The sequence below is a fragment of the Platalea leucorodia genome (assembly GCF_965183815.1).
Source record: "Platalea leucorodia genome assembly, chromosome: Z".
Classification (NCBI taxonomy): domain Eukaryota; kingdom Metazoa; phylum Chordata; class Aves; order Pelecaniformes; family Threskiornithidae; genus Platalea; species Platalea leucorodia.
In genome coordinates this window covers 24474473-24487558 of record NC_138858.1, presented here as the reverse complement: position 1 = coordinate 24487558, position 13086 = coordinate 24474473, and the positions used below count along the sequence as shown (strand labels likewise).

Here is a 13086-nt window from a genome sequence, read left to right as displayed (position 1 = left end):
CCTGAATTCTCCTTCCTCATTACAACGCTGGGGACTCACGACACAGCACTGCAAGCTCTTTTCACCTCCTTGCTCCGCAGAAATCAGATACAGAGCTTCAGAGAGCACTTACAGACCCTCGTGACAAACCCTCCCCTTATACAGTGCAATGTGGAAGGAGCTCAGACCTTGTTGAAATGAGGACCACATCTATCTCTGGCTGCCATAGACAACTTGCCACACTTGTCCTGCTGCTCAGAGCTGGTTGAAAATAATGATTTCTCAGCAAATATAATAGTTTACTCGCTCTCAGATGTTCAGTGGAAAACATTCCTTTCTTTCCCGTGCTCTCCTCCCCCACCACACACATTTTCTCTTTCCTCACCTCCCCCTCAACTGATTGAGCTTAGAAGGGAGAAGTCCTGAAAATCTCAGTACTGGAGCAAACAAGGCAAAGCTCTCTGCCATCACCCCTCACCAATAAAAAAGAGGCACGAGCCACTGTTAGCTACTGAAATTTTGAATAACCAGGCTTCCCTGGAAACTCGAAGCATTTTCTAGGGGAATAAAAATTGAATTTAAGATGCCAAAATTATCATTTTACAGCTTTCTTGTCTCTCATTCCAACATTGAAAGCGATGCCTTCCTGCTCATATGGGACTATGCTTCCAGAGGAGATTAGACTGCTTCTGTTCCACCATGTCTAGGAAATGTCCTATGAATTCTTTCTTCCTATAATGATTGCGTGAAGAGGGAAATCACCTGGAGTGCAGTGCTCCATTCTGTCTTCTATTTATGGGACTGCAATAAAAAGGGGAGTGTTTAGCCACTACTGAATACTGACAAACTTCCTCTTGTCCTGGAGCTGAATGAAATAGTTCAGCTGACCTTCAGAGGAGGACCGTCCTTTGAGGGGTGAAAAATAGAGTGATAAACAGAGGTGTTTCGGTCCCAGGCGAAGAAGAGTGCTGCCTTGGGAAGTGGAAAGTAAGTCCAGGCAGACCATGGTGGAATGAGTTGGAGAAGAGGCCACTTCTACCACATCTGAATATCATGCAGGTGCCCCAACAGTTGCTTTACTTTCTTATGTGTGAAGTAGATAAAAGTACTGGCAAATTCCAGTCATGCTGCCTGTGTATACAGGCTTCTGGAAATTAAGAAGAAAAAGCAGATGTTAGTTCTCTTGTAAAGGAAGGATCAGCACTCTGAAAACTGTGGGAAGGATTCTTTAGGAAAGAAATGCAAGTAAAGATGTGATGAAGAAGGCTACCGTGTAGGGAGGAGCTGCTGACACTGAGAAACATGAGGAGTAATACTTCGGAAGTAATACCTGTTGGTGACTACAGAGGAAATGGATGTGAGCAGTTACTATGTACTCTCAAATTAATGTAGAACTGTGAAGAGATGAAGGAGCTAAGTGAAAATAGATATTATCAAATAGAGCAGAAGGATATCCAGTGGTCTTCTCAAAGCCTTGGGATCACGGAGAAGCAGTTGAAAAAGGAAATGAAAGGAGGTGAACTAATTTTCAAAATTAGCATAGTCACATATGGCTGGGAAAATACAGGCACTCTGCAAAATCATTCAGCAGCATAAGCAGGGAAGTGCAATTAGGGTGAACACCATGCTAGGCAGAAAGCTGCCATGTCTGTTTTCTTACTGCAGTGGCAACAGTCATACTACCCTTTCATCAACTAGTCTGTCTCTCTCTTCAAGGTAATTTGCTTTTTTCTCTTATGACTTTATTGAAGAGCAGAAGTGATGGTCTGATGGAAAATGAGGTAAAGACAAACAAAGGACTGGGAGAAGGGAGAAGTCATTAAGTCTGTGGGTGAAGAAGACTACAAAGGAGAGGGAGGTTAGTAAATGAAGGGATAGAGAGGAGGGAAGGGTAAGGAGAGGACAGAAGAGATGGAGAGGTAATAAAATAGCAACTCTCAGCCCAGTGCATCACTCCAAAAAGAAAACCCCAGACCTATGCAAATATCACACTCCACTTAGTGAAATAAATGCATACGTAACATCAAGTCTCTGGAACTTCTGGCAAAAGATCTAAATGGGATTTCAGTACTTTCCCGTTTTCAGCCTTACACTGCTCTGCCAGAGCCTTGTGGTTGTTTACAGCCACTTGAGGATTAAAGACTGAATATGTAATAGAGACTTTTGAATAAAAGGCTAGAACCTAGATCCAATAAGCGTATTTTTGCATTTAATTCCATTTGTTTTAGGTGAAGTAAGATTCCTAAATACTTCCTCTGATCTGGGTTGGATTTCTTGCTCACAAAAAGGACAGTTACAATGGAGGCCCTAGGACTCTGTTAATTTATCCCACTTGATAATTCTCATCACAGATGTGGGAGGAATCAACTGTGTCAGTGCCATAGCACAGCAAACACAACCCATCTAAATTAACGATGTTGTGCTCGTAGTTAGTAAGATATACTCAGAATATTCTTTGTTAATCCAGTGCCCAGTTTAAAGAATTAACCTGGGATATATTTTAGTTGTTCTCTAATGCTTGAAATTAATGAGTCAGGTGTTAAATATCATTTCTGTTTGCTGAAGTACAAAGCTGAGACATCCAAATGAATCATATTGCACACAACTATTTTTTTTATGTAACTTGCAGGCTTTTAGGTGACTGAAGTACTAAACATTTTGTAAGTATATATAGATAGTTACACTTGTCATTTTTTATGTTTTGTGTACTTTTTTCATTTCTCCTTACTTGGCTACTGAATAATGAAAAATGGAGTTTCAGTTCATGTGAGCTTTGCTGTCTGATTAATTAAATTTTAAACAGAGCAAAAAATAATTTTTTTTAAATATAGGGAGGCACTTATTCACTGCTTGTTTTTAAACAAAAAAGTGTGGAAATATTCCTTTTCTTTTTTTTGTCTGGTTTGTTTTTTAAGGAACATTTTCATATATATTGAAGCTGACTGTTACGCCTTTTTTAAAGAACAGTATCTTTTTGAAGAAGGCTGCTAATGCTATGTAGCTGATACCATTGTAAAATCCATCTTTTATGCATACTCTGCTTTGACATACTACCAGCACTTGTTAAACTTAGTTGATAAAAATATTAAAAGAGTGGACAAGTCACACTGCAGTTAAAAAATGACCTGGAACAGTCTACATTTGTCTTTTAAGTCTCCCATTTCCATTGATGGCAGTTTACATAACACAAACCTAAGTTAAAATGAATTCCTTGTGCTGTTTGGGGAATAATAACACACAGAAATCCTTTCCTGTTTCCCTCTCCCACACTCAGATATTTTTGCACAGATTTCAGATTTCAGTTACCAAAGGACAAAGTAAACACAGCAGTGAAAAAATGAGCGTGATTTAATCACACGTAAATATAGTCCGTCCCCTTCTTCTTTTTCTACAATATACCACCATTGTTTTCCAGGTGGGATGTCCCATAGTAAAGAAACACAAGACAAAATTCCTATGTGTGTATTTATAGAATACACAAAGCTAGCCTGAGTAAAAAGATAGCATTTCTAACGATATTGTTGTACGAGGTCAGTCTTCTGTTTATCTACAGTACAGACTGTTATTTTACAAAAAGTGAAAGAGAAAGCTTTACATGTGTCAAGTGAGTATAGAAAGCGGTTACTGCCCTGCAGCAGCTTGACAGCATAGGGAAAGAGAGGCAAAGGCAGAAGTTTAAAAGCTACCGGTTCTGCTAAACACACTAGAACGACGGTCAAAGACAGACTTCTACTGTAAGTCCACATTACTTTCTCTTAAAAATGTTCTCAAAAAACAGTTCTAAAAATGGCAGCCAGATCGCATTAAGAAACAACTACCCTTCCAACGCAGATAGCTTCCTATGAGAAAGGTGATAGACTGGCCTACTCTCTGACTGACATAAAATCATCAGAAGATTCTCATATTTTCCGAAATCCTGGTTAAAAATGTTTTCAGTTACAAAATAAATTCACTGTTATGAGTATTACATTAGTCTTCATCCAGAAAACACAAAACCAATATGCCTTAAACTATCATTAGTGTAGCTTTTTATATCAAACATGAGATTTAAATAATTTTATCTTATGTTTTCCAGCACTTAAGATTTTGTTTCGAAAAATGCATGCTGGGTTTTCTCATTTAAACCACGCTCCTGAGATTTTGAGGAGCACCTGTTAGTGCTGGGAATTTCCTGCTGACTTAGACCTCAAATTAAATGAAGAATTATAGTAATAAGAATCTATGCAATAAATATTAATAATCTCTAAACCCTATTACTAGTTGGAAAAAGACAGACTCATTTAGATCTCTTACTGGAAATGGATGTTTAGTTTGTAAAGCACTGATTTTCTTTAGGCTAGGATGGTGAAGGAATGTGCTTTTTCAGCGTAATAAAGCTATGCATAATACAGTGAAAGTACAATTACATTTGTTTAGAGTTCTTCTGTGTGATGCTTTTTGACTGTAAAATACAGGCTAATCATTCAGGCGTTAGGGGTGCTAAATGATATGCTAAAAGAGGCAGAGGCAATTAATTAATTCCATTGCATTTGTTGGTTTTCTTACCCAAGATCCAGTACTATTTTCTCCAGTATAATTTTTTTCTGGATGCATGTACCATTTGAACAATGTCTTATCTGAAGAAATTCAAAGATAATTCTTTCACATTGGCTGAAGTCCAGGTTTACGGCATGTATGCTAACGCAACTTAGGTAATATGGTAAAAACAGGAATTCCTTTTCTGATCAGCAGAAGAAAGAAAGCAGAACAAGTAAGGGATTTTTTTGTAATTATAAGTAATCTGATTTCATAGGTTATTTAGAAAGAACTGTTTAGGACATGGGAAACCAGGTTTTAAGATGACAATAAACAGGTACATTTCTGTTCCAAATCTGAAGCCTGTACGGTAGTCATTCCATGTGTCACTTGTGGAAAATGCTTTAAGGAATGGCATTGTTATGCTGTGGCATTATCACAGATTTAAAAGAGATACTATAATCTTTTTCTCAATCATTCAGCTCCATTAAAATATTGAAAACTCACTTACAAATAAATTCCAGTATTTATTGGCTTGAAATATATGTATCAATGGTTTACTACTTCTCAGCCTTCAGTTCAGGAAGGACTGCAGCGCAAGGGAGACAGGTCACCATTACTATTACTCCTCTGTCTTTGTTCACTGAGAATTCTTTTTTCTAAACCATTTTTCTGCTTGATTAACTGCTAAGTGGGATTGTATTGTTTCCACCATAACCTCCACCGGTGATGCTGCACTTAGCCTCCAAGAAAAAATAGCAGACTTTTGCAAAGGCCTGAGAAATTAAGCAAAACACAGTGATAAACACCCAGGATTATTGCCCGTGTTCTCACCACATTACATGTCACTGGTGTATTTTGCTGCTTTTGAGGAGAAACAGACCTCGTGGAAGGGGTGAGCTAAAAATGAGCATTCAATTAGCAAATAGCCAATCAGATAAGCAGAATAGTCTGAATACATAATTAAAATAGGCTGACCTGAAGTGGCTATAGGATTTTCTTGAGCTGACGGAACTCTTAGGCCTGTTGATGTTTTGTTTTTCTAAAATACTCAGGAGGATGTGGATTTTCCAAAGTCAAACTGGTAAATGTATATTTTTAGTGCTCTGCCTATTTGTAATAGCCCTACCCCATTGCTTGTTACTAAACATTCTTGTTGTAGGAATTTATTGTGAATCTTGGCTGTACGTCCTTGTCCTAGGTAATTTTAGAAACATATTTTAATTTATTTTAATTTGATAGCTAAGAGCAATGTCTTACCAAATTCCCACCAAACTTTGGTCCTGGTATATGCGTTCAGCTCTAAAAATCTTCTGTTTTAAATCAATTATTTCTTTAAAAGAACTAAAGCTTTTCTCCCCAGTGTTCATATGCCATTTTCCAGGCAGAGAGAATTTAACAAGTGAACTGAAAGCAAAAAAAGACTGACATTAAGGCATGTTTAGACCAAAACACAATACAGAATTGTCAGACAAATATGTAGGGTAATTTAAGATTCAGTGTTAATACCATGTGTAACAATGGTTTGGAAAAGAAGAAAAGACATTTCATGCCAATGGTTTATCCAGTCATGCAGAATCAAAGTCTCCCCATGCAAATAGTTCTATAATGAGCATAATGAGGTGAGACTTTAAAGGTATATATGCTATATCACGAAATTTGGCGCAAAGACTTGGCTGCAGGAGCAGAATCTGCACACTCCTTTTTCTGTAGATTCACAGTTTTCAAAGCTAAAACACCCTGTGAAAAAACAAAAGGAAACTTTTCCAATCCTCCAGCGCGGTCAGGCTTCATGCACAGAGCATTGTAACGGCAAGAGGAGCCTCTGGACTCCAGACTGGAGGAGGACAGCCGACACCACGATTCATACCCTAGGTTAATTGTGTTCCTGGGATGGAGCGGGCAGAGGGATCCCGGCTGCCGGGAGCAGGAGTGACTCAGTGCCGCTGCACAGTCAGAGCCTCCGGCACCACGGGATAAGGAAAGCAACAGGCATTTTCTCCCTGCTCCTGACCCAGGCTGTGAGGTTTGCGCTTTGGCCCCGACTAAGGCGTGGGGCACAGCATAGCACACAAGCGACATTTATTCTTGTTGTTAGCCAACAGGCAGTGACAGAGGCGTGAAAGAGCCCAAGGGGAGGACGGATGTTTGACAGCTAGTCTGCTGGAGCCCGATCCTGCGACATGTGCAGCAATGTGCTGAGGGCAGTAGGATGATTTGCAAACCTATAAAATCCCTTCCTGGAATAAGGACATTCCTAAGGCAGTCTAGATATTGTGTATTGCTGATTTCAATCTACAGTAGATTTCATACAGGCAGATTATAAACAGGAAGGAAAAATTAATGGAATAATACAATATAAATGTGAATTTAAACACCTAAAAAAGGATTTCAATGGGAAAGTGGGAGCTCCTTAATTTGGGAATATCTAACACTGGGAGATGACCATTAACCATCAGTATGGCTCTGCTTTCCCTCATCCTCCTGGTCTGCCTGAGTTTTGCTGTAAATGCAAGTCATGCTAATAAGCTAAATGATCCAGCAATGCAGTACCACAGAACTGGGCTAAGATGGATTGTTGTTGTTGTTGTTGTTGTTGTTGTTGTTGTTATTATTATTATTTAATTTTACTGGATAGCCTGGATGTTCTTTCTCAATATGACAAATACTGATGGGAGTGCAGATCCAGTCCTGCAAACATGTTAAAGATAGTTTTTCCACTGCTCATATCCTTAACACACAAGTTTCAAGCACACACATCTACAATTAGGTCATCTTTTCTCCCCTCCCCCCTGACGGCCATGCTATGCAGTCCTGGCAGCTCCTGGGCACAGCCACCGTTGTACTCAGAAATCGGTGTCTAGAGCTGAGATGAAGCACTCTGAGACCCGGTCAGGCCAGCAGCGCCTTTTAAGGAGGCACTGGAGGGACACATGGACAAAGCTCCTTCCATGGCACGTACTGAATTTAAATCTGACATGACCAAACCCTTCATGATCTCCACCACATGCTGAGCACACCTCCAGCTGTGTGACAGGGGACAGTTGCTTTTGGCCCCACAGCGGGTATGCGAGTTGTCACGTGGCAGGGTATGTCCCCCCCGCCACGCACGCCAGGCAACCAGGAGGGTACGCTGTTGTAGGATGTTAACAGATACCCATCCACCATGCTCTGGGGTGAGGAGAGGAGCCTTGACAGCTCTGCCATCATGCTGAAGCGCTGCCGTGGCTTGAGCAAAGTGCGTGGGGAGGAGCGGGATGGAGGCCAGACCCTACGGGCGTCCCTGTACCACTCAAAGGCATGCATGTGCTGTGACTTTTTTACACCTGCAAGAACCTGATCTCAGAGGGACCACTCCATTGCTCCATCCTCAGCAGACCCTAAAAATACAGAGGCTGCAGGTCGCAATATGGTAAGGAAGAAAGAAATGGGTCTGTTGGAAAAGGTGGTGAAGGGGAAGGAACAGGGGAGGACCACCTCTGCTGCAAAAGAAGCTAGGGAGAGTGTGTGGCTGGATTTTTGTGAGAGATCGGCTGAAGTTTTCCTTTGAGTTATGGACTTCTTTGCCAAAGACAGATTTTAAATGTAAGGTTTGTCTGTGACTTTTGCTTTCCCTGAGACAATTCATTATTTTGGCCTGGCTTCATCTCGTACTGCTTGTGCGTAAAGCAATCTTTCATATAGACAGGCTGTAAACGTCAGGAAAGAGTTTATAATAGAAATTTGGAGACCAGCCTAAGTGCCCAATGCTGGGAATGGCTCTGTGGCACTGCATGCACCCAGCCCTTCATAAGAAACCCGGGCCATTAAAACTCTTGTTTATGGAAGACCCACCTGTTATGGCTCTCAGTGGCATCTCGGACGTCAGCAGAGCTGTTGATCAGGACAAAGTACTGCTTCTCATGCCATTAAGCAGAACACTTCAGCATGGCAGCACTGTGTATTTAAGTACTGGGACATCTGCTCTTTCATGGAAGAAGTTATTTTAATTATGAAAGTATTCATAATGTCATGGGAGCTATTAAAAATAAAAGACATGTCAGTAGTATAACTTTCAAACAGCCTTGCAACTGACATGTGACTGTATCTGATCAAGGTGGCACTTTTATTCTTTACCATCAGAGTTGTGTTTTTTTTTTTCTTAAATATACATGCAAATATAAAATCTAAATGTTTCACAGTCCTGGGCAATTTAATGTAACTTAGTTTTCGGGTGGCCTGCTGTTATCACAATCTCTCTCAATCTTGTTTTCAGAGTGAAAGGATAATCTTGTTAATTCGCTGATCTAGGATTTAGAAGCTCTGAACTCTGCACCCCTGTCTGCCACAGACCACGCGTAGCAGGAGCGCCGTAATCCCTCCGGCTTTGGATGGTACGCAACCCGGGAGAGGGAACCTCCCTTATTTAGTATTTGCGGCACTCGGTACGCCGTTGTAATACCAACAATAGGTGCTGTAGTGTGAGAGGAACCTATCGAAGCCGTTGAACTCTTCTTGACCGTGTTCCAATATCGGCTGAACCGCCGCAGGAAACGTGACTGACAGAAGCAGCTTGGTTACCCAGCACGGGGCTGGGCTGCAGCCACACGCCAAGTCCAGCCGCCGCTTCTGTCGGCAGGGCTGTCTGGTGGCCGCGGTGATGTGACCAGCAGAGTGTGACCGCCCGCAGGGGGACAGAAATAGCCGTACCTTCAGCTTCTGGGATCTGATGAACAAGTCCTCCAGAACTGCTGGCCAACAGTGGAGCTGCCGTGCTGCCCCCCTCCTCGCTGCTGAAGGCCCCAGGCAAACCACAAACTGCTTACACCTATCAGGGAAACAAGAACAGATAAATCAAACTAAAAGGCAGTTCACCTTGATAAACCAGATATGTTTCTACACTTGCAGGCTTGTGACATCTAAACAGTATGATAATAGCTCACTGGCAGAACGGCAAAAAAATGATCATACGTGTTTTCTTTAGCCATTTAAAACTTCTGGGGCTGGCACAGACCTTGTGTGGACTTTGGCATGCCACCTGCCTTACAAAAGCCTGTGATGCTGCACTTCGTTGCTCAGGGGTGGTGAAGGGCACAATATGGTCATGTTTTGCTGTTTTCTTCCCTGTAAGCCAGCCTCAGGCCTATGAGAAACAAATATTTTGCCAATTTAGCCTGCCAATAAGAACAGGTGGTTGCACAGCTTCCTCTAAAAGGTGCAAAAAGCCACATAGCCAAGGAAGCACAAAGGGAATAAATGAAATTATGTGGGGACAAAGTCAAGGGCAGAAGCAGTCCAGGTGAATGGCTTTGTCATCAGTACAATACAGCTCCAGGGCCTCATTACTGGAAGTACAAATGAAGGCAAATCCAAACATGGGAAACGCATTTCAGTGGGATAGGAGCTGCAGTGTGGGCAGAGCAGGATCTCTCTCATCTGTGATCAGTCCTAATAGCATTTATCGCTTTGTTTCCACAAAGTGGACATAAACATGAGCACCAATATATGGAAACAGTTCTCCAAAGTGCTGATTTGAGGCGTTTGCATGATGTGCTAGGAACAGGTCCCACCTTCTCCCACCTCCTGTCCCATAAGCTTTTCCTCTTCACTAAAGCACATCTGTATTTGCTTTTCACACGATTCTCTCTCCTCTCCCTCCTGCTTTACCACTTTTTTCCTTCGGTCTCCTCTACTTCTGCTTCATGAGTTCTGCTTTCAAATACAGAGACTTAGAATTAAGTCAATCAAATTATTAAATATTCTGCATATAAATTTTAAGTGTCAGACGAACCAGATCAACCATCCATTTCTCCGACCCAGCTGCAGGCTTGCTGTGTCCGATTCCCATCTTCAGATGCCAGTTGTTTGCCCGCTCTGCAGAATGCAGCTGAGGAGGAGCAGAGCATGTTATTGTATATTCAGAACAGCTTTTCTTTCAGTTTTTCAGTTTCAGATCATTGTTGTTTCTGTGTAACCCAATTAGGGTAAACATCCTTAACTCTGCTATTTCTTTATGTAGACATTTTTATGTATGCTATCCCCGGTTTACCGTAGATGCTGGGTCCAAAACTTCTGCTAAATTTCTCTGTGAGGGAAATTTGGATGACAGCCATCTCTCTGCCAGGATGTAAAATAACATCATATGCTCTCATTTAGCTTGCTTGTTTTCCAATTGCAGAGAACTCTCTGAGTTTTTGGGAGATGGGACATCAGGCTCTGTAGCTGGTCTGCTCCGATGCAGAGGAGCCTTTTTGTCTTGGCAGCTGTGGAGATTTATAAAGAATTGGTTTTCCCATGTTTCTCTTCCCAGAAGATTTCTTCATTATGACAGAGACAAGCGAGTGAGATACCTCCTCTGCTTTAGTCCAGCTCCCACAGGGCTGGAACATTTGTCAGACACACGTCCCACACGACAAAGCAATCTGTAGCTAATGTGCAACCACATAGAAAACACAGGAGTAACATGATCGCCCTTCAACCCCAGGTGTAAGGACATTACTAAAATAATAAGAAGCCGAATGAAGACAAGAGGATGGCACAAGATGTCTTAGTCTCATACTGCTGTCTCCGTGTAAAGACGCTATTGAACTCTGATACTCAGTAACGTGGTTTGTTTCAGTAAGTGCGAGGATCCAGGAAAGCAAGAGGGCTATACAGCATAAACATCCCAAGAAGAGAGTTCGTCTTTCCCTTTCCCAGTACAGGGACTAGTTGTGGTTAGTAACCATGTCACTTGTCAGTAAAATAACAGCAGCACTGTATGAATGTTATTATCAACAATTCCTTCTCCTTCCCCTGCCCCCAAGTTTGCTAGCCATCAAAACCACTTTTTATTTTCTTGTCTAGAAATGGTAGACCTGTCACTTTGAGTTTTATCCCTTGCTAGTACATTAAAGGTTTTGGTGGGTAGAGGACAGTATAGCTTATAAAGTTGTGAGGTATCTCTTAGCGTGGAAAAAGCCCTATGAACTTAAATCAATCTTTCATTGCCTGAAATTAGGGAAGATAAAACATGCCCAAATATTAACTGTCACTTATTTTAGATATGTAGAATTAGAAAACTGATCCTGTGTCATAAAAGCAATGGCAAGAATAAAAGGAAATAAATAAAACAAATGCAAATATTTAAGGTCCTACATTCTGACATAAGTAATCAAAGTAAGTGCCCCGATCTTCAAAATTGATGATCACCCAGTTCCCCCTTAAATTCTAAGGCACCATATATTATTTATCTATGACTTATCTCTTGTTCTTATTTATTTCTTTTAAATAAAAAGGATAGGTATAATCTCACTATAGACAGCAGACTTGCTCAAGAGTGAAATTTAGTATCAATTGCAGAATTGAATAAACTTTATGTAGATTAATGAAAAAGAAATGTGTTAGCTAACAAAGAATTTTCTTTTACAATGCATCAGTGCTAATTGCAGAAAAAAAAAATATTCTAGATGTTAATATTTCCAGAAGCACGGGAAAGGAATCGATACTACAGAATCCTTATGATCCTTATTGCATTATGATATCATTTTTTTAAAACACCCTATGAAGACACCGATCTGTAAAGCCAAACATTTGGCTCTCCCTGTTGAAGTGCTCATGTTGGAGCTTGTTTTGAGCTCTGAAGCTCACCCAGGCAGAAAGTAGGATACCTTAAGATTTTCTCTTGCCCACAACTCCACTCAGATCACTTCAGAACTTTCACTCCCGAGCACGGAAATGTCACGCTTGGCTTTGCTGAGTGCATGCATAACCAGCCACAACAGTCTGGAATTGTTGCTGCTTCATAAAGAAAATGTGAACGATTCACATTTGCAACATGTGGGGAAATACTACAGTTATGTGCTGAAAGCCTAAATATCTGGAAGTTGCTGCAGCTGATGGCAGCCTAAGTAACTTTAGTGCTGACTGTAAGTCAGTGACATAAACCACTCCAAATACAGTCTGTTTACAATTTCAGACACGCTCAAAGCACTGGTGGGAATGTCTTTTTTTAAATTTGCCTAGCAGACAAGGCCCAAGAGTCAGGAAGTGGCAAAGCTGCTGTTCTCAGCCCAGGAGGCTGCAGAAAAAAAAATACTTGCTGAGTCAGACAGAATTTCCTGAGGACTCTGGCTGCAGCCCAGCCTTTAGAAGACCTGCCAGCTCACCTAAGGGTAAAATCAAAGCTTTAAAAAAGCCTATACTGCTCACAAAGAGGGAATCTCATTTTTAGGATAGCTTTTTGATATTTTAAGTTAGATCTGTGGCAAAGAAATCTCTGGAGTCTTGGAAAATCTGTACGCGCAGTTTGTATAATATCTTATCCACTGCTGATGCAGCCAAGAGCTCTGAGCCGCTCGGCTGAATGCTGCTGTACCTGTTCCCGTTACCATGGAAATGGACACTGGCAAAAGTAGGATAAGAGCTTTAAAGTAATTACCAATATAATTAGCACTTTCACCTTTTTGGAGATTGGCTCCTCCAAAGCTCCCAAATAGTGAAACCGTCCAATTCAGACTCATCAATACAGCAGCTAGTGTCTGAAGAGGCATCAGTTAACATGATCAATGTGGGAATGACACACAAAAGGAAGGCATTGTCTGAGCCGGGGAACAGCGGGTTCCTGTGGCCTTC

General features: G+C 41.2%; 1 protein-coding gene across 1 annotated transcript in view; it reads left to right on the top strand.

Annotated features, from left to right (window-relative positions):
- The window catches only part of LOC309602088 (uncharacterized protein), a gene marked incomplete at its 3' end in the record, with an annotated part of 17095 nt that extends 15520 nt beyond the window's left edge, over window positions 1-1575 (top strand). Inside the window, exon 13 of the mRNA XM_082335393.1 lies at window positions 1372-1575. Within this exon, the coding sequence (XP_082191519.1) occupies window positions 1372-1575 (204 nt within the window). The remainder of the gene's footprint in view (window positions 1-1371) is intronic.
- Window positions 1576-13086: the final 11511 nt, after the last annotated feature.